General features: G+C 42.8%; 2 protein-coding genes across 4 annotated transcripts; one reads left to right on the top strand and one right to left on the bottom strand.

Moving 5' to 3' along the window:
- Nucleotides 1-994: 994 nt before the first annotated feature.
- On the bottom strand, nt 995-12990 carry sybu (syntabulin (syntaxin-interacting)). 3 transcript variants are annotated; one of them, XM_085802767.1, is made up of 8 exons: nt 12839-12990; nt 8452-8498; nt 7990-8176; nt 7261-7461; nt 5515-5614; nt 5196-5348; nt 3610-3765; nt 995-2874 (listed from the first exon to the last, which is right to left on the bottom strand). In XM_085802767.1, the coding sequence occupies exons 2-8, from the start codon at nt 8473-8475 to the stop codon at nt 1677-1679; spliced, it is 2019 nt and encodes a 672-aa protein (XP_085658893.1). In that variant the 5' UTR covers nt 8476-8498; nt 12839-12990; the 3' UTR covers nt 995-1676. The 3 variants fall into 3 exon arrangements, with proteins under 3 accessions (XP_085658893.1, XP_085658894.1, XP_085658895.1); XM_085802768.1 differs by having other exon boundaries at nt 7261-7407; XM_085802769.1 differs by lacking the exons at nt 7261-7461; nt 7990-8176; nt 8452-8498; nt 12839-12990 and adding an exon at nt 6532-6681.
- A 2588-nt stretch (nt 12991-15578) lies between these two features.
- gdf6a (growth differentiation factor 6a) lies at nt 15579-22672 on the top strand. The gene is made up of 2 exons (XM_085802770.1): nt 15579-16141; nt 20736-22672. Exons 1-2 carry the CDS (start codon nt 15781-15783, stop codon nt 21740-21742), a joined length of 1368 nt encoding a protein of 455 aa, XP_085658896.1. The 5' UTR covers nt 15579-15780; the 3' UTR covers nt 21743-22672.
- Nucleotides 22673-24578: the final 1906 nt, after the last annotated feature.

Raw genomic sequence — 24578 nt, 5'->3', positions numbered from 1 at the left:
TGTAAACCCCTCTAGCGCAGATGTTCAGCCTTGTTTTTATCATCACCACCTTATAATGTCCGACAACAAGTTGACCTTTAACTTCAATTGATGGACAGTTGTCATCGCTCATCTGACCTCCATCACAATGATGTCACTCCCATCTGTGCAGGGACACTGTCTGTCTGCCAAAACCTCTCAGAGACTGACCCAGTTTCAAAAATTGGAAAATGTACGTCACCACTCTCCAGAAAGCGAACAAGCTATAAGGCTGAATAATTGTCCTGGGAGGCTTAAGAATCACACAGTATATTCTAATTTTACAAGACTGGTGTGTTACCAGACTTGACACCATTGCTGCTCATATATTAATCTAGAATCCAGACTAGTGCTGGGATTACAGCATTTGATGACTCATTAGTTTAATGCCTTAAAAACAGAGGGATCATGGTTATGTAACTTAAGATACATCGCCGTATGGCAGAGTGGAAGAAAAGAGTAATCATAGCAAAGACGCCAAGTGTTAGTTCATTTAGAATTAATCAGCTTTTCTCTCATTTTCATTTAATGTGGCTGGATATTATGTAATGACTAAAAAAAAAAAACACTGGTAGTTCTTGTGGGTAAACCTCCAACTGCTCAGGCACTGACCCAGTTTTTACTGGTGTAAGGGTACAAGCAGCATTTTACAGCTTCTGAGCAATCGCAGTAAAGTGGATCTAATGCACTTCACATTGTCAGCTCCACAACCCAAGGGACGTCTGAAAATACAGGCTGGGAAAGCTTTTACGTAAGATGAGCCGTCCTGAGGATATTGCTTGGTTGCGCATAGGATTAGACGAGACACCCGCCCCTATTATTAATTTATGAGAACTTGCTCAAATAAAATAATACGTGGGCGTTCCCACTGTTCACCAGTCACAAAGTCAAATCTTACAAAGTCAAATTATCATCCCCGTTTGGTGGTTGCTTGCTCATCACGCACCTGCAAATTAAAAACAAGAGTCCAAACATATGGCCAGAATTATCATGCTTTAATAAAGATACAAGGACAGTTGATGTAAACCACCAGTATTGCACATAGCTCAGGCACGTAACAAGTGTGAGTTGCTTTGAAGCATCAACTTACTTCTATGAACAATACACAGGCTGTACTCAATAAAGCTCTACTCCGAAGGAGGGAAAAAAAATAAAATACTTCTTCACAAAACAATGACAGTGAATTCACATTAAAGCTTTGGCTGAAGGTTTAAGGTTTCTTCTGAACAGTAACTCAAAACAGTTGAATTTTGCAAACCTGTCGAAACACAAACTAACATTCAATCTTTCACCTTCTAAAAAATCCCATCCTCAGCAACATCAACATAAAGAACTTTTTTTTTTTGAACACGACAACTGGGAACACCACAGGACAATGATAACACTTCAACCATCTACCCAGATGATCAGCTTAATAATACATGTAAATAATAAATAAATATAATACCCACTTTATAAATAATCCCTTCCATGTCACCATTTTGCTTCAACTCATGGTAACTGTACAGTGCAAAGTAACAGTGTTGGAACAAAAATAACTGCATTGATATCATCAGGTGTCAAACAAACAAACAAAAAAAAAGAAAAAACAAATACTCAAAAAGATGCTTAAGTGCTTTTAGTTCAAGGTTAGGCGTGTGCATGCAGGTTGGAAGCCATTACGCATCCGGCCTGTGAGTGACGTGACGAAGAGACTGCAATCCCATGATGCAACAGCCCCTGATCAGAGCGGCGATGTTGTACACCGGATAGCTTCCATCCACACCGTGTCGCGAGTACAGCCAGGCCACCGTGGGCAGCACGGGGGCCGCCACGGCAACCAGATCCACCAGGAAGCTGTTGCTCCAGTATCGCTTCCCAACCACTTCCAGTCCTGGTGACAGACAAATTTCCTCATCGGCGACACCAAAGTCCAGCTCCTCCATGAACCGTCGGCTCTGTGCAGGCTCCGAGCTGCACATGCCTGAATCGGTGGAGGTGTCGGGACTTCCTGGCTGCTGAGCGGTACTGGGCTTTCTCGGTGGGGAAGGTGTGGAGACGGGGGGACTGGCAGTGGTTGGAGATGAAGTGGGCAGGTTCGGGAGGCAGAGAAGACTGCTGGAGGCTGATGAAGCCGCGTCTGCAGCTGTAGCCCCGTGGAACTTCAGCAGCTGGAAGAGCAGAGCTTGCAGGTCTGGAGACATGGGCATTATGTCGGTCTGGATTCCTTTATCCTCTGTGGTCTGCTGGGAGGTTGTGCTTGAGGAGGAGATGGTGATGGTGGTGGAAACGGCGTTTGGCAGAGCCTGTGTAGATTTATCAATGGACTGTTGCTCCTCTAACAGTGCAGAAACCCCAGGCCCCGACTCTGCGTCAGCCCTCAGCTTGCCACTAGAGTCCTGACTGAGGTCCACTGCAGTGGACATGAAGACCTGCTCCAAAATGTCCGCCCTGTTGGCCATCTCGTCGTTCACCAGCAGCCCGCTGTCTGCCATCGCCTCCACCCCTTGGTCTCCCAGCTCCATCCCGCCCTCTTCCTCCTCTGCCATCTTCTTCCCATCACCGTCAGGACTGTCACAGATGAAGTCCAATGTGTTTTCTTCTTGGAGGTTGGCACCACTCTGAGCCAGCTCCATGCTGTGAAGCAGGGACTCCAACTTCCTGTTTTGAATATTGATGTCAATGAAGTACTTCTGTATTCCTTTATCTTTCTCCATCAGGCTGCTCTTCATGGTCTCCACCACCTGACGCAGCTGTTTGATCTCTTTGCGAGCCTCTTTGAGGGACAGCTGAGCTTCTACCCGGTGACACTCCTCTTCAATCCAGTCCTCTCTCATTCTGCAGAGCTGGGCCTTCAGTTCCTCAATCTCTGTCTCTCTGATAAAGAGAAAAAAAATGTACAGCATTACTTCAGTTGTTCAGTGTTGAGGAAGGTTTCTGCAGGGATGGGAGGGCTCCCATAACTGTATGCCAAATATGAAGCTAAAGTTAGCTTAGTGCAAGGTTTGATATAGGGGTAAACTAACCTACAAAAGGTAGCAAAAAAGAATCCACCTGCCAACAAAAATCTAGCCTGCTGTCACACTCATTACTGAGAGCAGGACATGCATGTTTTCAATTCACACAACCCCATCTTATTTTCTCTGAACAGAGGTCAAATCACAATGTAAAAGTTTGTTCTCCTAGTTTTACCCATAAAAAAAGAGTATAAAGAGGTTTGTAGTGAGCTTAAATGCCTGTTTTTTTTTATTATCCAAGGTAGCCATCTTCCAGTTACCAAACTTTATGCAAAGCTTACTGGCTATTGACTATGGTTGTTTGCAAGAATGCAAATTTGTATATAATGTGTAAAATAATGTCAATCTCCTGATACTTTAAAAATAAATAACTTAGTCTTGCCTAAGTAGTAACATCAAGCCATGTTATGCAATGCTAATTTCCCTGTAGGTTCACACTTCAGAAGATGTTTATAATTGAAAAGAGCTGCAATATGTATGATAACATCACAACCACAGTATCGCTCTCCCCTGATACGACCACCACCATCCATATTAAAAGCTACAGATGCAATACATAACGCAGCGGCCGCCATGATGCTAAATCTCAACTAACCTGTCATGAACTCTGTTCTCAGACTCCATCACTTTGGTCTTTAGGTGTCTGATGGCCACTTCTTTCTGCTGCAGAGGAGTGAGGTACTGCTCAGGGTTTGGCGGTCTGATTCCATGGTTGTCTCCACAGGAGTGGTAGTGGCCAAGGTTTGCTCTTCTGTCAGGTAGAGATATAATTATAGCACTGGTGAAAAGCCACATATAAAACTCTGGAGCCACCATATCCATCAGCTCCCCAACTAGACATTTTAAAAAGCAGCAGCAGAAAACAAACCAGTTAGACATTTCAAAGTAAAATTGCTCCCTGCAGAGGGTAATTAGTCTGACTGAGAGAGTGCTGTCAGGGCAGATGCTCTCTGAAGCCTGGAATTACTGTCTGACACAGGATTACTGGCCTGCAGACTAGAGGCAAAACACCCTAAAATGCTGGTTTATCTAAATACAAGCAGAGTTAGCAAGGAAGGAAATCACCTTACTAGAAAAAGCTCTAATCTACAAGCTAATTGCATTAGCATTCAAATGCCCTCTGCATATGTCCTGTGATCAGTGTTATCATCCTCAAAGAAAACTGATAAAAGGATTTGTGTTTTTTTTTTCTGTAGAGGACGAGTGGGTGGATTTGGACAATATGCAAAGCAGTCTGTAAGCCCCTCTCTTCCACTGACTAGCACAACATCCTAGCAACCTGGGATACTTGAGGCTTTGATGCGAGCACTATGCGTCCCTGCCAGAAATAGAAACAGCCCAGGAGAAGGTAACATGTGAAAGGAAAAGATGTCACATGACACTTAGCTAGGCACAGGAAAGCTGACAGCAGAACGTCTTAAAGTGACAGGAGAAGGTTTTTTTTTTTGTTTTTTTTTAAAGGAAGCTCTCACTGCAAGATAACAAGGGCAGATTTTGCTGCTGCTGGGGCTGCGGGTTGAATGTTTGTCTGCTGAGAGAGGATTTTTATGTTAAACCCTGTGCAGGGCTGAGCAGCCAACAAACAGTAAGCCTACAGTACAAAGTACACCCTACCAGTAATTTGGAGTCTGGAGCCCCTTGTCAAAATTCACGGTGGTCCACCCCTTTGAGCTTCAGGCTGTTCAGTTCACACATGAATTCTGCCAGTGTGAAATATTTATGACCCTCCTCCCTTCTCCAAACCAAGGTGCATTAATTCTAATCCAGTTACAAGTTGGCTGCAGCCTGTATGGGGTCGCTGCCTGAGTACCGTATTCAGACTATTGCTTAAAAGAATCCTCATTAATCCAACCCACAGCCAAATCATGACCGATATAATCCCAGCCAGCTGCAATAGGGGAAATGATAAAAACAGCCTCACCCTAATCCAGCCACCCACTCACCCACTGTAGCTACATGGCCTGAGCCACAATCTGAATCCCTCAATCTCCAAAAATCTACTAACTTCCGCCTCAGGTGGACAAGGTTGAATTTGCAATGAATCCAAATGGAGACACGTGGCAGGGTTAGAAGTACATGTCCAGGAGGCCATAACAACTGATCAGAATATTTTACTTTGAAGCTGCAAACCTTGTTCTGTGAATATTAATAATGCATGGCATGAGAGCATTTGTTTGGTACCTGGAGGTGGGGCTGGAGTTGCAGCTGCTGCTGTTGGTTGAGGAGGCTGCTCGTGGAGGAGTCCTGTAGGGAGCGTAGAGCTCTGAATCGCGGTGGGGTGTCGGGCTCCCGGCTGGTTTGAACACTGGCAAAGGTCTGATGTGGGTGCTGCGACTTAAAAGGATGTAAACAAAACCCCCAAGCAGAAGTTTCAAGTGTTAAAACAAAGAATTATATCCAACAAACATTCCCCCTTTAATTGAGATTGTGCCCATGTTTTTCAGTCTACCACTGACCCTGCAAAGCATAGAGATAATAATGCACGTGTTAAAGTCCATACCTTCGTGAGGGAGCCTTCTTTCCAGCTGAATTACAGGTGAGGCTCTCCCTGGTCTTTAGGCTGCCTGTGCTGCTGGAGGAGCTGAAGTCGGCCTCACTTCCTGCAGGAGAAAACATCAGCATGTTGCGCAGGCTAGCAAACATTTTGAAGGCGATTTAAGAATCTTCCTCTGAACAATACATCAGAAAGGAACACAGTCAAGTCAAGCTAAAATCTAATCTCTCAGGGGTTTCTGTGCTGCAGCTTCACTTGGTGTTGTATACTGTTGGCCAATCTTAGCAAACATTAGCTAATGTCAGCAAACATTGGCCAATGGTAGAAAACTATATTGAGTTGACCTAATATGACTCTCTCTGTACTTATGTAACTCTGGCACCATATTTGTGAAAGTATCAGAACAACATTTCACTGGTTTTGCCTTTAAAAAAAAACAAGGGAGAAAAGGTTTAGCTTAAACATTATCTATTGTTACATGTAGCTTCAAGCCTCAAACCTTCCCATTAGTTTTAACGTAAACACTATCTTATTTCATCATGTTTAGCCATTTGTATACCTTCCTTAATCTTTGCACCTTTGATATGTTTATCAGCAGCACCGTCTTCTCCTGTTAGAAAGTGCAGCATCAAACAGGACTATCATGTCCCCCTCTCCATAAGGAGTACATCTACAAATCTGCCTCCCTAATGGAGTAAACAACCAAATACCACAGCCTCAGACTCTTATACAACAGCTTTTTGGGCAAGCTGCTCCCCATAATCTATATCCTAGTTAGGCTAATGTGAGTTTAAAGAGCAGGGCAATACAGATAAACCACTTCTTGTGATTACACGCCATTAAAAAACAGAAATACCCAACATCCAGCCATTATGTGTAACACAATCAGCTCAAATGTTGCAACACACATTTTATATTGGGCCTCAGCCTCAAAGTGCTAAAGCTTTGAGTGTCAGCCAACTTTACTGTTCAAAACTGCCACTAAATATTTTGTTGAAATTCTTACATTAAATCTAGTCATACCTGAGTAGCATCTCTTCATCGCGTTTAACAAAACCATATTATGTCCAGTGACGACTGTGTCAAATAAAATAGTTTAAAACTATAGTGATCCTCCACCCCTTGGTGAGTCAACTGAGAGCGTGTGCACATTCAATCAGTGTAGTAACCTCCTGCTAATCAGCCTAATTGGCTAAGCTCCCAAATGTTTTCCTCAACCAATCAGCTTTCTGCCTCATTTTGTCTCAAGATCAAGCAGTTTTTCTCTCATGACCCCAGATTTAGACAGATTAAAAGAGAGGAAATTTAATTTTGGCATAAGAACTGGAGTGAACTGTTTCTGATATCTGTTAACAGAGCACAGATGTACAGAGGATAATTTACTCCAGTTATTGCTCCGCTTTTAGGCAAGCAGCTGCTTCCCAGTCAGTGTTTGTTCGAGTCAAAAAGGATGGGAATCTGTTAGCTGCTGACATGTGACAAATACTATTATTGTACTTTGGCCTTTGGGATACCACTGGCATGCTGAAGTTGGATACCCTATGTGTTTTTGTATAAGAGTCTGCACATGTGGAAAAAAACAGAGAGGGAGTCATGAACAAAAATAGATTCACAAATGCCGATTATTCCCATATAGTGGAGGATTAGATCATGATAGCAGAGATTTCAAATGTTGTTGATCCTCTTTCTGTTTGTAGGCTATATTTCATCTTTTCTTTTTCATCTCTGTATTTATTCTTTTTTTTTTTTTACCTCTAGCTTTCATGGCCGACCTCAGCTCCCTCTTGTGCCTCTGCGTGCTCCGTTGTTCACCGCTCCACTCGGCCATCACCCTCACCCTCTTCACTTTGGCCTTGCGCTCCGGGAGGATCGGCGATCCATGGGCACTCTGATCTGAGCCTGACGGGGTTTTGGAGGGGGACACAGACTGACTAGTGGGGCAGCCGGTGTCATCTATTGTAGACAGGTACACACAGACAGTAATAGCCACGAACAGGCAAGTGCAGGGCGGGCAGCAAACACAAGCAGTCAGTCAGAGCTCAACCTTCAGCCGGGGTGTTATCTGACAGATAGCATAACGGCTTTCACAATGGCTCATCACTTTTTTTAAAAAGTACTTATCAAGCAGTTTTAGTGTTGTGGTTGGTTTACACGGTGTACACACATACATGCACACACACCGCACACACAGAGTGACATTTTCTTCAGTGTAGAATTTGTAAGGAGTCCAATTTGGGTGAACATAAAGTAAACATAGATGCATTTAATGCTTGGCCTTGCGTAATCCTGCATGCAAATTATCATTTGAATTAAAGATTCTGCTTGTATCACATGAGGATTTGTGTTTACACGGCCAACCAAGATCAATGCAACACAGTCTTGCATCTGACAGCTTGTACGTTGTGCTGGTTGTTCATAGTATCTGAAGTTTATATCAGGTATGAACTCAGCGGTGCTCGGGACTAAACCTGAACTTCTTACCAGAGCAGAAGCTGTTGGTGCTGATGGTTCTCTTGGAGTGGTCAGAGCTCATGTCACACTCCTTGCCCTCCTCCTCTGAAAAAGGTGAATCTGACAAAGGTGATCCTTTGTCCTTTGGCCGGAAGGGATGGAGGACCAAGCGTGGGATGCGACTGCGGGGGCTTCCTTTCTCAGGTGACTTCTTTTCCTGTTCAAAGCAACATCTGTCACAGCTAGAGGCAATAATGTTTTGCAGAAACACATCTTGGCTTAATTTTTTTTTAAATTCATGAATGATTAATTATTCTTATTCATATTGGGGCCTCATGGAATAACTGTAAGCTCAGAGTTTACCAATCTTTAACTTTACCTTATATCTGAAAAAAGCCATTGATAGCCTATACTGTATGTGCTAATATTGTCAAAGTGTCTAATATTGTCAACTCAATATGCAAAAATCTCTCACTAACCAGATGAACTCACCTCATACTCTTGGAACGGTCCCATTGTGCTTCACGTAGCGTTTTCTTCTGACGAGTGGAAGAGAGGAGAAAAACCAGGTGAGTCATTTTTCTGTGGACTGCGTATGTGGCAGCATTTTTGACGTGGCGCTCAACAAACAAGGGCCCTCTGTCTGAACTGTGTTACTAAATCCCACCCACTGCCACACACACACACACACCCTGCCTGGTACAGATGGCATTAGCCTGGAGCCAAAAATGGCCAACACACACTGAATTTATGACCTTATGAAACAAATTGTGTCACATCTAAAAATAAACATGCTACGGTGTTTTTCATTTTAAACCAAAAAAATATATAAAGCCATTTAATTATCAAAACAGGGGCGTCACCAAAGTAGTCAGGGTTCATCTTTAGGTGAACCATGAGAATTTGTCCAAAATGTCACTGTAATTCAAGAAGATGTTGAGATGTATCACTGAAAAAGTGATATATTTCAAAACCATGACAATCCATCCCCTCATGTGACCCTGAATCGAAAATGCCAATCTTGTGGTTATTATGCCAGAGGAAAAGTCAGAGAATCAACATTCATTTATAACCTGGGAACTATGATATCTGTTGGGGCGTGTTACCATGTAGGCTTAGTCCTAACAGCAGTGCCCTCAGTTTGACCTGTGGCCCTTTACGGCATCTCATCCTCTCTCTCTTATAATTTTAAAAAAGCATGAAAAGCACAACATGTATCTTTAAAAATATATTCATGTGTCTAATAGCTGTTGAGATTTTTTTAGTCAGGACCAAAGTAGTGGGCTAACCAACAGACTAACATCCCCTCCCCTGAGAGACATGCTGCTAAAAACAGTAAAAGAGACAAGACAAAAGCAAAATATCAAAGGAACAGATTTAAAATAACTCAGTTCACGCACTGCCTCTGCTCACAAAGAAATTAAATTCAGAGTCTGTGCAGATACAGCTCTAAAGAAAAGTGATTACTGGTATTCTTTTCATATTTTGGCTTTTTATTATTGTTGCTTCTAATTAAAATGATCAGATATGAAGCACAGAAGAGTGTCTTACTTCACTGTGTGATTCTGCAAAGCACAACTACACCGTCGCTACTTATCAGCTCTCGGTGCCAAAACTGTACGGCTGCTTGCCAAAAGCTACAAAGTGGTTCTATCAGTGGGACATAATGGATGATAGAGGTATATTGTATCCTCTTCCAAAAATGGGCTGAAGTAAAAACCAAAATAGAAATAGTCCCCAAACTTTCCACATTTGACATGCACATTTAAAGTAGAAAGGAACATTTCTTATTGATGTTCTGTTGCTAAATAATGCAGATTTACTGTCATGCTTGAATAAACTTTACGCAATCTCTTCACTTCCTCTCTCCTGTTGATCGCCTCTGAGCATCATCGACTAAGGGGGTCAGTTGCATAAGCGTGTACATGTTTTTCTTTTCTTTTTTTTTGCATCAGGAATGATGTAATTGACCCCAAGGCCTGTGTGCTGCTGTCGCATCGATGAGTCTGAACCCGTCTTCCATAGCTTCATCCAGATGGTACTCCCTTCTTTTTTTTAAAGAAAAAATTGGTTGGATGGATGTCAGTCTTGCTTTGATCACCTGCTCCTCACAATAATATGACCACTCCATGACTTAATACAAGTCACATCCCTGTGTGAGCAGCCCAGACTTCTGCAAAAAAAATCCTCTTTCTTTCAAGCACCAAGCACCAGAGGATTTCAGAAATAGAACAGAGTCGTGGGAATCAAACTCCACCTCCTATCATAAGACTCAAAAATAGATCTGAGCTCTAGGTAGTCTGCACCGCCTTTCCAACACTTTCACTTTCTTTCTGTTTGAGTTCCTGCATTCCCCCCAAACATTGCAACACAGTGCCATCACACTGTAGCAATGCACACAGCTGCCTGGTGCACTGGCACGGCAGAATCCCATTATAAGCACCAAGCAGGGCAGAGCAACCAGAGCCGTGCCCTAGCAACAGTCTTAGCAACCAAGGGAAAACGCTGCATGAACAATTCGAGCCCAATGGAAGCAAATTATGTGTAAATCTACACAGAGTGTAGCTTCTGCTGTTCCTCTTAAGATGCTTTGAAAATATCCAGTGTGTGCCGAGGTGATGAGGGGGAGTGTTCACCATTCAGTCGTGCAACGCTTTTCTCAGAATGAATGAACACTGTGTCCTTGAGTCTGCATGAGTGAGCTTCTTGAAACATGTTTTATAGGCTGTGTCTGACTTTGATTCTATCATTTTGGTACATTTGTTTTAAATAAATATGAAATATTTTGCTTTAAAAAAAATCTCTTACAGTGAGTGCAGTAGAACAAAACACTTAAGCAAAGAGTTGTGATGATGGATGGTATGAAAATATTCCAATTTACCTGGAACAATAATGCACAATAGGAAATGAATAAAAGAGCATGCAGTTAACAAGATAATTAATTAAAAAACAAGGAAAGGTAAATGAGAGAGAGGTGTAGTTTTAAAAAAATATAAATTCATGCAAACTCAAGCAGCCTTGTTAAAGAAATGCACACAGACATAGGGTTGTAGGATCCTCGAGCCAAATCATTCAAACAGTATCATCTCATTATTTGTTATTGTGTGAATCTAATTTCTTTTGTTTATGGTCACACAGTAGCTTATCCTGAAGCCCTGAGGTGTTTGGATACAGACAACCATGCAACCTCTAGTAGCTGAATCAAATTTTTCCATCTTAAGTGTGGACACGTTCTTCCTGCCCTCTTTTCTTTATTGTGTTTTCACTTGAGCCCATGCTGCACTAAATAGGATCATGTATGTGCTCCCCCACTTGCCTCCAGACAATGTTGATTGGCTACCTGCTGAGCAACACTAAGCATTATCTAAGTTGCAAACACAGGATTTTCTACTCTCTTAAGCCTAGCTACCAGTGATCCCTGCAGAAACTCATCCAAAAACAAGCCTGGATGGAGGGAGGGAGTGCACTGATTCAAAAAGTAGTTGTACTGGGATAGGAAGACTTGGAAAAAATCTGTCAGAGGGATGCTCGGAGGATGTGGACGTGAGTGGTAAACAAGTCTTTAAGCCTCCACTTGAGCTGTTTCTCTTATCCAGATGGTCTACTTTTAAAACAGCATGGAGTGGGCGTGAATAATAATTCCCTTAATCCATCCCTGTGCTTTCTAATGTTGATCATGCACATGGACTAATGTGAGGCTCTCTTATCCATTTTGATATTAACCCCATGATGCACTGAGCCCGTTAGTTCTATCCTAATGTGATTGTTAATGAGGTGTTGAGAATAATTTTTAGTGATGATGATGTTTAAACTCATGCTGATGAACTCCTAAACCACACACACACTGTTGAGCTGTACAGCTTCGGATGGAGCTGCACCATGTTCCCTTTGTTTTTCTTACACCATGGAAGACATAATTGTTCTCCGAAAAAACAAAATGAATTAATTCAGAGAGACGTGTTGTTTGCAACGCTTGCCCAGAACTCACTAACCCTGAAACAAACTGCATCATCATTGCATGATGTCATTACTGGCTAATCTCTTTCACTTTCAGGAATCAGGGCAGGGAGCATGAAGCACATTGAAACCAAAGCAACTTCTGTAAAATGGATTCCTGATAGCACAGATAGTGTCATACTTTGATAGGTTTGTTCCATTAAACAACACTATTGACTGCTGATGATATCATGATAACAATAGTCCCTAACAGCATCATTCTGTTTATTATAGCACCACATGGTTTTCACACAGGAACTCTATGGTGCTTTTAAAACCATTTTAAAATATGTAAAATTCTTATAATAAACTAAATTAGGACCTCACTGCTCCAACTAAGTCCCCCTCCTTAATGCCCTTCCATGTGTTTACATTCCTCCCTTTGTTCAAAACACCTCACTTCAGAGCCATTATCACTGACTATAGTGTAATCCTGAGGGGTATTATCCATATATCTCTTGACAGTGACAGCATCTCTTCACAATCTGCCCTCAAACAGTTCATTGTCCAATTTTCGTCACGTTGTACCCAGCAGCGAGGTTTTGTTTTTGTTTCATGTGGCGCCCTCACAGTTACTGGCAATGTTTTTCTCATGCGCAGAGATGCCTCTAGAATAAAGACATGAGAAATAGGCTACAGGGTGTAACCAATGCCAATGTTAACAACAAACTTTAAGCCTGGTGTGGATGGATTTCAACCATCACCTCTCAAAACAAGTGAAAGCTGTTCAAAATGTGGGATTATTTGGAAATTAAAAAAAAAAGAGAGAGACTCGCCCCTGAACTTGTAAACAGCTCCTCGCCACCAGCCACCTGCTCCCATTCTAACAGTTCAATTTCATCCTTTAACCCCCCAAAAAGGAGTGAAATATATAGAGGCTTGCCTGGCTGTTAAATGGAGGGTTTCCTCTCAGAAGGTGCCGCGTTTATGGGTGAAGCACAAAGGGTCGTTCCGCTGCTGATGCTCCTCCTGGTGCCAGCCTCCGCTCTGCTCCCACTGCTCTGCTCTGCTCCGCTCTGCTGCTGGGATGTGGATGAGGATGGTGGATGTCGGGCGGAGGAGAGCTGTGTGCAGACTGAGGACACACGATTGGACAAGAAGCGAGACCGCTGACATCGCACGCACAATATGACTATACCATCCCAAGTGTGTTACATAACGCGTGAGGCATTACTTAACCACGGCACCAACCCCCTTCCATCATATAGAAACATATTAGCCTGCTATGCTACGGACATCGCGAGTATGACCACATGCTTGATCTCAGTTTAAATGTGTCATCCCTGATCCCTTTCAACCATGAGCGATACCTATTTAACATATGACGTATGCCTCGATATATTATTCATATACTGCATATTGATTCATATGTTTATTGATAAGGTGCACACTCCAATTGGTGCTACTGACTGATATATGAATATATTTCCACAAGATTTGGTTGCCAGATGAGAGATGACACAGATAGTGTCTGAGTAGAGATAGATAGATAGATAGATAGATAGATAGATAGATAGATAGATAGATAGATAGATAGATAGATAGATAGATAGATAGATAGATAGATAGATAGATAGATAGATAGATAGATAGATAGAAGTAGTGTCCTTACTGGCCTCATATAGTATATTCATCATAGAAGTTCTGTGTGTTTGTGTATGATACCAAACACACCCTGTCAAAGAGCACAGTGTGAGAGCCAGTGGACTCTCCATGGTGCTGAAATCAGGGAGAAGCCGTGGCAGCTGCTCTTGGTCTTATTTATATCCATTTATATTCAGATTCAGCGCCTGCGCATATGGAACTTTCCCACATCCACATATTAAAAGCCTTAACACCTACTTTAACCTATGACAAAAATAGATTAATTTGTTGAAAAAAAGGAAAAAGAAAGAAAGAAAGACAGTGCTTGCCATACCTACTTCCCCCAAAACTGGATAGGCTACACGTGCAGAGTCCAGACTGACAGAAAGCTGTCAGACTCAGGCCTCAGTCATGTGACCCGTGTGATGTTTAATCTCGTCTCGTCTGTACAGGTGTTCATTTTTTTTTTTTTTTAACTGCGTCAAACCGAGGAAGCAATGAACCCTGGGTGGAACTGAGTCAAACATTTGCATGTGGCTCATGCCATGAGCAGCAGCGTGTCGCCCTCTGCTGGAGGAATAACACACTGTCACACAGTGCACCGCAGGTCAACAGACCCACGGGCACTGACATTTAAAATCCCTTAACTCTGACCTGAGACACAGCAGCAGTACCTACAAAACAGTTCAGATTCTGTATATGGTTAATTATCCAACTTAAGTTAGGCTACCAAGTTTATATCACATCAAACAGGCTCAGTTAGGCCTACGGCAGTAATCAGAGTCGCCCATATACATGAAATCTGACCATCTAATCACTATAGACCTATTTATTCTTAAGTCTTATTTCCCTCTGAAATGACAGTGACCTTTATTTGTCCGGTCATGTGCATTGTTATCATGAGCCTTGATTCAAAACATAGTCCTTATAATGAAACAATGAGTCAGTCAGTTTGTGAAAACAAACAATCTGTTCTGGTAAAAAACAGCAAATTAAATAAATCTGCACCACGTTGCCTGTAATGACAAACAACCTTATGAGTTACAGAGTTTCTTTGATATGGCAGGTTTAGTAACACACCCTCCTCCTTGTAATAGTCAAGGTTTAAACCATTTGAATGTGGGAGCTCTGGGTTACACACCGCACAGCTGAAGCTTTTAAATAAATATGGACACGAAGCCAGATTTTCCCAGATGGCATTAAAAGCAGCATTTTGTCAAACATCGCGTTGTAACAAACACTAGTGGCCACTAGAGGTCACTAGTATTATTCAAAATGCATTAGACACCAAACTCCAGACTAAATATTTGGGGTCTGGGGTTTGTTTTGAACACGACATCTCTCCCCTCATCTAATTTTAACAGGTTTATCCTCTCTTCTTCACCAATGAACACAAGTATCATCCACTCACCACTGTCAACCACAGAAGCGTAGTTTGATTTTTCTTTTTCTTTTTTTTCTTTTGTATCATTCGTCTATGTAATTCATTAAATCCTCCACCAACGTTTCAAAATTCATGATGTTTCTTAAAACAAATGTCACAACTTTATGAGCAGCGTGTGTATTGAGTTTATCTGTGCGTAAAATCTCATCTAATCTGATCTGAAGTGTCCTTGGGAGATTCCAGGGCTGTCAATGCCATTGATAAGAACTGCAACTGTGTTCAGTTTCTTCTATAAATCATTGAAAGCGTAGCGAGACTGACAATAAGCTTCATTCCATTGTAAAGTTCTTCACTAAATCATCACAAATAAACTGGACAAATAGCCCAAACTGAGGTAAATGACTGTTCTTCTGTGGACAGTGACAGATCAGCGACTGGCCGCTAAACCAACAACAACAACAACAACAACAACACCACCACCAACACCAAACTTTCCCACAAGGACTCCCGTGTCTTTATCTCGCGGCAGCCCTCTGGCTCTAGTGCTCGTCTGTTTGCAGGTCTGTGACATGAAATTGTTTGGGAAGCCGTGCACTGAGCGACCATGTGGGCGTGTTTCTCTCGGCCCAACAGTCTCCGCTCTTGTGTGGAGTCCAGAGCGCAAAACGCACTTCTTCTGGTGCGACCAGAGAGCGCAAAAGTAGCAGCTCTCCGACCTTCAAGCGCACACACCATCTCCGGCTCCGGCGCGGCTCCCACCTCCCACCGCCTGAATCCAACTTCACTGAGCTGGGGTAGAAAAAAAAAAGAAAAAAAAGAAAAGAGTTTCTCAACATCTCTCGGTTACTCCTCCAGCCATGGACGCATCTCGAGTGGTAACGCTATCTCTGGGCCTGCTCCTTGTTTTCCTTGGGAATATACCGTGTTTCCAGTCTGCTGCTATCATCTCTCCCTCTGCGCCGAGGAGGAACAGGGGAGCCGGGATCTCTCATCGAGACGGACAGAGGTCATCCAAATTCTTTAAAGACATCTTCGCGTCCTCGCATCCTGTCGCGGGCCATCACAAAGAAGACCTAAGGGACGCTATTGTGCCGCATGAATACATGCTCTCCATATACAGGACATACTCGGCTGCAGAGAAGCTCGGACTAAACGCAAGCTTTTTCCGCTCCTCGAAATCTGCCAACACCATCACAAGTTTTGTGGACAGAGGGACAGGTTGGTTTCAGTCCGCTGCTTCTGTGGCACAACAGTTTTTTTTTTCTTCCTCAAATGATTGCTCCAGCATTCTCCTCTTAGACTCTGCCTGTTAAAATATGGTCCAAAAACAACCGGTTCTAACCCATAAAAAAAACAAAAAAAAACTACAGAGCAACAGGCTGACTGCGGCTACTTTTACGCACGTTTTAAAATCAGGCAAAAGGAATGTGAAAACGCGCCTTAACGAGCACAAAATATCAATAAACCTCAGGCATTAATGTTAGAAGGAACATTTCGGAAGCTTGTGAGCACTGGTCGAAGTTTAATTAGGATCTCTTTTGCCGAAAGGTGTAATTTTTTCCGAATATTAAGTTATATTGCACTTAAATTAACCTCTGGGTAACACGACAGTAAAACACTAATTGAGGCGTTCTCTAAATGAAGGCTGTAAATCACTGTCAGTGCAGGCTGCAGCAAAACTATTCCGCTCCCAAGCTCCACGTGAATAGGGAGGAAAGTTTTTTTTTTTTTAGTCAGGATATTAAAGCAGGTTGTTGCTGCCTGTTTCATTTTCGATTTTTCGTTGGTCTCCAAACTCAGACACTGACACACGAGGCCATATTTAAATGTATAAACTGAGTCTTTAATCCTACACTTGTTTAAAAAAAAAAAAAAACAGTGCAATCTGTTGCCATCATGGTGCCCGGGTATGGCCCAACTTGTGCTGACAAAGGGAGCTGGGGGGCCATGGGGGCAGAGCTGGTCGGTGTGAGAAGCAGGTGTTTGGGTCAGTTAACATGTGTAACTAAGTGATTTGACCGGCCTGCGAGGACAAACACACTCTGATAAACACAAACACATCCAACACACACAAGGGGACATAAGCCGAGTTAATCTTTGCAGGAGAAATAAAAGCTATCTTTGTTTGCGTTCCCTCCTGTCTCAAACACTCCGAGCCTCAGCTCTGGGACGCAGAGTGCGCGCTGCAAAAAATGTCCATCGTGATGAGCTGTGGAGTCCAGAGTCGGCTGGTTCAAACCTGCTGTTATTAATATTCAAGGATGCTGTGAGGTGTAGTTTCACTTATTTCCACTGCACCTCAACTTTTCAATAGGCTACTTAAATTTAAATATTGAAATTTCAAAACAAAAAGTACAGTTATATATATTTGGCACGTTTCCCCCCCTATGTGTGACACTCTCACATTTGCCCCCTTGCAGACAAAAACAGATTTTTAGAAAGTGAATACAAAACTGAGTGCTTCATCAGTGTGGCTCTACTTCTTGCAGTGGGAAGTGATTTGATAGGAAAAACGCCTCACTCTCTCTATGATTTTGATGTGATGTGTCACTGGCTCTGACCCCGAGCTGGACCCTCTGAGAGCTGCTTGGCATCGAACGGCTGATTGGAGTATTTGAACTCGGTGATCTAATTGAGTGTTCATGTCATAACATATCAAACACTGTCTATTCTCCCATAATGACCCAGCTCGGCCACGATGGGCACATCACCAAAAAACGACGAGGGAGGGGAAAAAAAGGAAAAAGAGAAAGAGCACTTCCTCTGCTGTGAAGTGGCTCGTATATTTTTTTTCTTTACTGCGGAACCTCCCTTTGCGACCGCCACTTTAATTATGGAAAATTATTATTTTTTCCCTTCTTCCCGTTGTCTCGGCTCAAGCGCCTTTGGTTGCTTTTGGGATTCCTCCCAGCATCCCGTAAGTGTTGCATTGCATTAACCTGCAGGATGAACCTCGGCTCAGTAACCTCGCGGTGATTTAAATCGTCTCCGTCAGGGCAGAAATGCACTCAGCGGAGCAGCGTTTGACGCGCAAAGTAACAGGTTTCGCGTCTTTTACGCGTTTGTTCATCCATGCGGAGACAGGTTTTACTGAGTGCACCTCCGTGATCTACGGCTTCTTTGGCGTTCACACTTTTGTAGGTAAATGGATTTTGCTTATAAAAGCAGGCGGGGTGTTTCCTGGAGGTCAGAAAAGGCAAGATCAGAAAAGAATAACCCGAATCTGAAAATTACTTTTGGCACTAGGGGTAACTCATTAAAGCGCAGATGGTGCAGCCCGGCCTCTCTCTCTCTCCCTCTCCCTCTCCCTGTCTCTCTCACCCTCTTCCACACCCCACCTCTCTCTCTCTCTCTCTCTCTCTCTCTCTCTCTCTCTCTCTCTCTCTCTCTCTCTCTCTCTCTCTAAACAGAGGCATAGATGACAAAAACATGTTATGCGTTCGAGATACAACCAACAAGGTCAAACCAAAGTGCACAGGATGCTGCTTTAACACAGCAATGATTTGGAAAACAAAAAACAAACAAACAAACAAAAACTTACCGCTTTCTCCACAACTTCTCCACTGTCAAGCACCTTAGCGTAATGGAAAAATATAGCTTTTTACATAATAATGAAATTAAGAAAGCTTTGTGCATTTTTAACTGTCAACACGAATATTATCTCTCAGTAATATCCACAGTCTGCTCGGACCATGCAGGCGCACGTAAAGGGGGGAATGTTGTCGTTGGCAGGATGAGATGAAATATAAGAGGGGAAGTGCTTTAATGAGGAAGATGGGAATTGAGAACTGTTAATTATTTGGTGAACTTGTATTCGATTTGTTTGAGGTCTTATAAAAAACAGAAACCTAATGTGGACCATACGCGCAGAGTCGCTGAAACGAGCAGGTTTCAATCTGCTTTTACTGTTTGACTCGGCAGGGTTCACGGAGGGAAACTGACAACTGGACTCAAATGTCTCTTTGGAGCAAGTTTTACAAATGATATCACAGGGACGTGTAGACGGAGACATGGCACTTTTATTAGCAGTAAAAAAAAAAAAAGAAAAGAAAAGAAAAAAAAGTTCAGAAATTATCAAAAATCCACAGTGGCGATGAGCCTTTATTTATTTCCTTTTTCGAACCACAAATCATCACAACATGCAATTAAATTCAACTTTGAGGATTAAACCACATTTATTGTTTACACCAAACGGGGTACATTGAAAAAAAAGATTGCTCTGGTTTCCAACTTGTTTTCTTGAACTAACTGTAGGCTTTTCTTGTTAAACTCAGACTACTGACGCTCGTTTTGGGAAAAATGTCAAAAAAAAAAAGGGAAAAGGGGAAAACCGCAGGAAATAAGAGAAAAAGTCAACTCTGTTTGCAGAAGAAAGAATATCTTTTGTTCAATAAAATAATCTTTTTTTTAAATCGGAAATAATGATAAAAACGGATGAAAACCAAACTCTATCCATGGGTTTAAACACTGTGAACTGCAGCCTGATCTGCGTGATAACATTATGATAAGCATGGTTTTTAAGAAGGGCAGAAAATAGGCTACACGATGAAAAAAAAAAAAAAGCTGATAGTTACAGTCTGGTATTTCTATCTGCCTGACGCATCATCTCTGTGTTATATTCCAGTCTCATTGCTTCGCCTTGATGAAATGTTTGCAGGCCTCCTGGGTCTCCAGCCGGGAATAATGCATTAATTGTGTATTGTTCCGTTGAGTGTACAGTATGTCGCCTTTGGTCCGTTGTGTCTGGGCAGCACCCAGGGGCCTTCACATCACTAGGCCCCTTGTTTTTTTTTTCTCTCCTCTCTTTCTTTGCTTTACTACTCTGCAAGAGGTCTGAGAAAAAGAAAACGAACCACTCATTTGTGACTGCTGCTGCTGCGTAGATTTAAGACTTTGTGGAAGCTGCAACAAAAAAAAAAAAGAAAAAAGGAAAAGACGACTTCCACCCTGCCAAAGTGGTGGAAATTAATAATCAATCTGTCATCACGTAAAATGAAAGCAGAAATATTTTCATTAAGACTCAGTGGATTTGATTAAAAGTGGCGTGGAATTAAAACATCGCCAGATTTTATTGGATTGTTGTTGCTGCATATGTCAAAAAGAAGAAAATTTTGACTCACATGACAGATGATTTAAAAAAAAAAAAAAAAAAAGGAAGAAAGAAATATGCGATTATGTAATGGAACAAGCGAGTTTCTATACTTCCTGCATATGACATGACGTTTGTTTGCTTTGCATCTTAATATGATTTCAAACAAAATTTTCAGGAAATGAAATGAAGAAAGTTGAGGAGCAGCAGTTTTCAGGAGGAGGGGGCCTTATAGTAGACACAACTGTAAACTGAACCCTCGTTTAACCTTCAGCATCACTGAAGATGCACAAGATTTTATTATCAGGAGTGTAATAATGTGTCTGCTTGTGTGATCACATCACAGACAGCCAGAGGAAAGTGGGTTTATGGGTAGTTTGTAATGCTGATGGACTGAGGTGATAGAAGCAGCTAAGTGCCAGTAACAACAAACGTGGTGTGAAATGTGAAGTTTTTTTTTTTTATATCCCTGCCCAAACTGAGAAGTTGTTAGTTTGTTTCAGGCAGGTTCAGGGTGGACATTTGAAAAACAAAAGAGAGAGAGAAGGGTGGTGGTGGTGGTAATGGTGTGTGTGTGTGTATGTGTGTGTGTCGGTGGGGGTGTGGGTGTGTGGGACTCTGTGGGAGAATGTGAGTCCCCCTCCCTCCCTCCCTCCATCCCTCTGAACACTGTACACCCTAAGTGAATCTGACTGCAATTATTTTCTTCTTTTATCCTTGCAGACGATCTTTTGCACTCTCCTCTGCGAAGACAAAAGTATCTGTTTGATGTCTCAACCCTTTCAGACAAAGAGGAGCTGGTCGGGGCGGAATTAAGGATATTCAGGAGAGCGCCCGGGGATCTGCAGACTTCCCTGCAGACGACGGGCCTCTACGACATCCAGCTCTACCCCTGCCGCTCGGACAGGCTGCTGGACTCCAGGTCACTGGACCCGCTGGACTCCACTAAAGCCGGCTGGGAGGTTTTGGACGTGTGGGAAATGTTTAAAGCACATCAGCATCATTATCACCACCCCCATCATCATCATCATCAACATCATTTCCAGCAGGGGAGCCAGCTCTGCTTCCAGCTCAGGGTCACTCTTGGCAAATCAGACACCGAGGTGGACCTGAGGCAGCTGGGGCTGGACCGGAGCGGCCGGTCCCAGCAGGAGAAGGCCATCCTGGTGGCCTACACCCGCTCCAAGAAGAGGGAGAACCTGTTCAACGAGATGAAGGAGAAGATCAAGTCGCGGAGGTCGGTCGGCGAGAAAGAGGAAGCGTCTGCTGCGGTGGTGAAAGCTGCGGAGGAGGAGGCGGCGGTGTCGCTGCGGGGGGGTCGGGGCCGGGGGGGAGGAGGAGAGGCCGGGCCCCGGCGCCGGCGGAGGACGGCGCTGAGCAACCGGCACGGAAAGAGGCACGGGAAGAAATCAAAATCCAGGTGCAGCAAAAAGGCGCTGCACGTAAATTTCAAAGAGCTGGGCTGGGACGACTGGATCATCGCGCCCCTGGATTACGAGGCGTACCACTGCGAGGGGGTGTGCGACTTCCCCCTGCGGTCGCACCTCGAGCCGACCAACCACGCCATCATACAGACGCTCATGAACTCCATGGACCCCAACAGCACCCCGCCCAGCTGCTGCGTGCCCACCAAACTCAGCCCCATCAGCATCCTGTACATAGACTCGGGCAATAACGTGGTGTACAAACAGTACGAGGACATGGTGGTGGAGCAGTGTGGCTGCAGGTAGCGGCCATTGTTGTTACTGAAAAAAAAAAAAAACTTTAAGAGACAGACAAAATCAAAGATATGTCTTGATGGGTCCCAGGTTGAAGATATAAAGTCCTCACAGGTCTGAAATGCTTTTGACGCATGACGCACGAGTCTTTATTCAAAAGGGATGCACACAAGAGGCGGTATCTGCTATTTATTCAGACTTCAGTACAGTCACATTAATTTACACTCTCTGCCTTAAAGTGTTACGCACATGCATTCCCAACCAAGCAACAAGTTATCACTCATCAAACAGGCTTTTGTTTCCCGGAGTGAGACCGCGTCCATATGGCACAAGGATTGGGAACACGGTGTGTGTGTGTGTGTGCGTGCGCGCGCGCGCGCTCTGGCTGAAGGCGAGATGGGAGCCTATTGAGTCCAAACTGTGCACCTGTTCGTGCCGAGGCCAGAGGACAGTGGGCTTTGCCTGTTAGCGCTTTGTTGCAACTCTGCCGTGTGATCCTGCCAGGCCGGATTCTTTTGGGTATGTGCATCCAGGCTGTAATTGCCACTGTCCAGCTGAAGTCATTACAGGCCCGAGCAAGTGCCTGTTTTTTTCCTTCCAAATATAAATAAATAAATGATTTAAAAAATAATAAAAAAATAAAAAATAAAAAGTTAAATGATACATAAATAGAGAGGGATAGAGAGGGTGAATGTCTAATCTACCAAACACACACACACGCACACAGACACAAACACACTGGTCTGATGAGAGGAGAGAGGATGGTGGTGGTGATGCCTTCAAGAGATTTTTTTTTTTTTTTGGCCTTACTGGAGACCAGTTGACAGGCGCTGGGAGATGCGTCATACGCCTTTGCGGACGGAGAAGGACACAAAACCAGACTTGTGTTGTGCCAGAGTGGGGCCCTGTTGTAAAAAAGAAAAAACATAAAAAGAAGAAAAAAAGACAAAAAGAAAAAAATAGAAAGCACACATTACTGAGGCGAACTTTTTGCTCAAAATTCTGCATCTTTACGAAATGCACTTCCACAACTGACTGCGCCAAGGACACGCGGTCAGCGAGAAAGTTTGTCCTCTTTGACGACGAAAAGATAAAGAAAAGACTCGCAAACGAGACGATATTTAAATGCACATTAGCTTTGAATGCACTGCTGTTCATTTTTTTTCTTTTTTGAGCTGTAAATATTTGTACAGTCGAAAACTTTACAAAGTGCAACGAATGAAGAAATGAGAAAACGGCATTTCTTTGTAAATATGCAAAATGCACTCAAATCGGTATAATTTCTATTCTATAATTATTTTATTATTTGTGATGTACAGAGTTTCATGATAATCATATATTTCTTACATTGATAAGAGTAATTTAAGGTGTATTCGACTTTTTTTTTTTGCAGAGGGTGGAAAATACCATTATTAATGTCTACCTCATAATTGCATATAGGATCTGAGTTTTGAGGTGCATTCAGTTAGAGTGTAAAGAGCTTTTACAATGATATATAAAATCATTTATATATACATATATTACTGGATAATATTCCACACCATTACTGTACAAATAAAACTGAAAACAAAGTCCGTCAGCCTGGTACTTCTGATTATTACCGTAATTCCACCCTGTTTCCATTCATGTCATTCATTTTCACGTGGTTGAAGATGAAGCCTTGACCCCCCACCCCCAAAACAAACAAGCACAGCAATCTCATGGGAACATTGTGTGGTTTTCCTTATGACTGCAATGAGAAGGCCTTTGTTAATTTGTTGTCATTCATGGATTGATAAAATTAAAAATGTATGGAATTTTTTAAATGTATGGACATTTGAATAGGTTTCTATAGTGTGAATTTCAAGCTTGCAAATCTTCTCATAATTGTGATATTTCCTTCTATCACATTGATCAAGACTGATTAAATTACACCAGTGTCTTGGATTAACATGATGCGGAATAAAAAACGTTGAGGTATTGTAAGTATTTTTGACAGATCTAGGCCACTGTAGTTATCATGACGTTCCAAGCTCCAAGCTTTTTTTTCTCTCTGTAAATCAAAATCAACTCTGCCAATAAGATGTATACAGTGCATACGAAGCACATATACCTTTGCCTTCAGGTATGCTAGTTAATCTGTTCTCCCCCCGTTGTAAACAATCTCTCATCATAGCCAACAAATGTCACCATTCAGCGACTGGCTGCAGGATTGCACCACAAAAACCCATATAAACATATGGTGACCATCCACGTAGAAGGAAATCCACTGACTGACTGTCACTGATATGGCACTGAATGTACAGACCCCAGCTATTTCCCAATGAAGTAGCCCCGCCTGGGTCAAGTTTACTTAACACTTTAATGTTTCCCAATCTGGAGATGAGGGGAGGAAAAAAAGAGGTTTGAAAGAAGGGATTGCTTCCATATAGGCTATCGACCTTGGCCTGGAAACAATTAGGAAATTGCTTTGAAATGTTATATGTTGTCCAGGCTCTTGTACAGTATCATGTCACTCCCCACATGTTTGCAAGGGGGAAACAGAGGATGCTAAGTGCACTCTTTAGCAGTCGCTGCAAATGACTGACACAACAACCATTCCCTTGAGTATAACCAAATGGCCCTCTAGGCTATATGTCTGGGACACCATCGCCGGGGTGCGACTGCAGGCCCTCCTCCCTCCTTCCCTCCCTCCCTCCCTCACAAGTGCACTTTGGGAGATACTACACGCTCCACCACAGCTCTCTCTCTCTTTTTTTTTTCCAGAGACGAGGGCTTGTGCAGCTGATTCTGGATTAGGAAAGCAACTGTACAGCAACTTGTGAGATAAAGCTTTACCTTTTTTTTGATTTATATTTATTTGACAAGC

This window comes from Trachurus japonicus, chromosome 16 (genome assembly GCF_045865225.1).
Source record: "Trachurus japonicus isolate A0001 chromosome 16, Traja_1.0".
In the NCBI taxonomy this organism is placed as follows: Eukaryota; Metazoa; Chordata; class Actinopteri; order Carangiformes; family Carangidae; genus Trachurus; species Trachurus japonicus.
The sequence above is the reverse complement of the archived record's forward strand: the minus strand, read 5'-3'. Positions and strand labels throughout refer to the sequence as shown.

What these genes read in the sequence shown, in the direction of transcription:
- sybu (XM_085802767.1), bottom strand. Translation starts at nt 8,475, where the DNA reads ATGGGACCGTTCCAAGAGTATGAG. An exon ending in CACCAACAGCTTCTGCTCTG is followed by an intron (nt 7,462 to 7,989) that starts GTAAGAAGTTCA and finishes TGTCTACAATAG; the next exon opens with ATGACACCGGCTGCCCCACT. An exon ending in GAGAACAGAGTTCATGACAG is followed by an intron (nt 2,875 to 3,609) that starts GTTAGTTGAGAT and finishes TCTCTTTATCAG; the next exon opens with AGAGACAGAGATTGAGGAAC.
- gdf6a (XM_085802770.1), top strand. Translation starts at nt 15,781, where the DNA reads ATGGACGCATCTCGAGTGGTAACGCTATCTCTGGGCCTGCTCCTTGTT. An exon ending in TTTTGTGGACAGAGGGACAG is followed by an intron (nt 16,142 to 20,735) that starts GTTGGTTTCAGT and finishes TTATCCTTGCAG; the next exon opens with ACGATCTTTTGCACTCTCCT.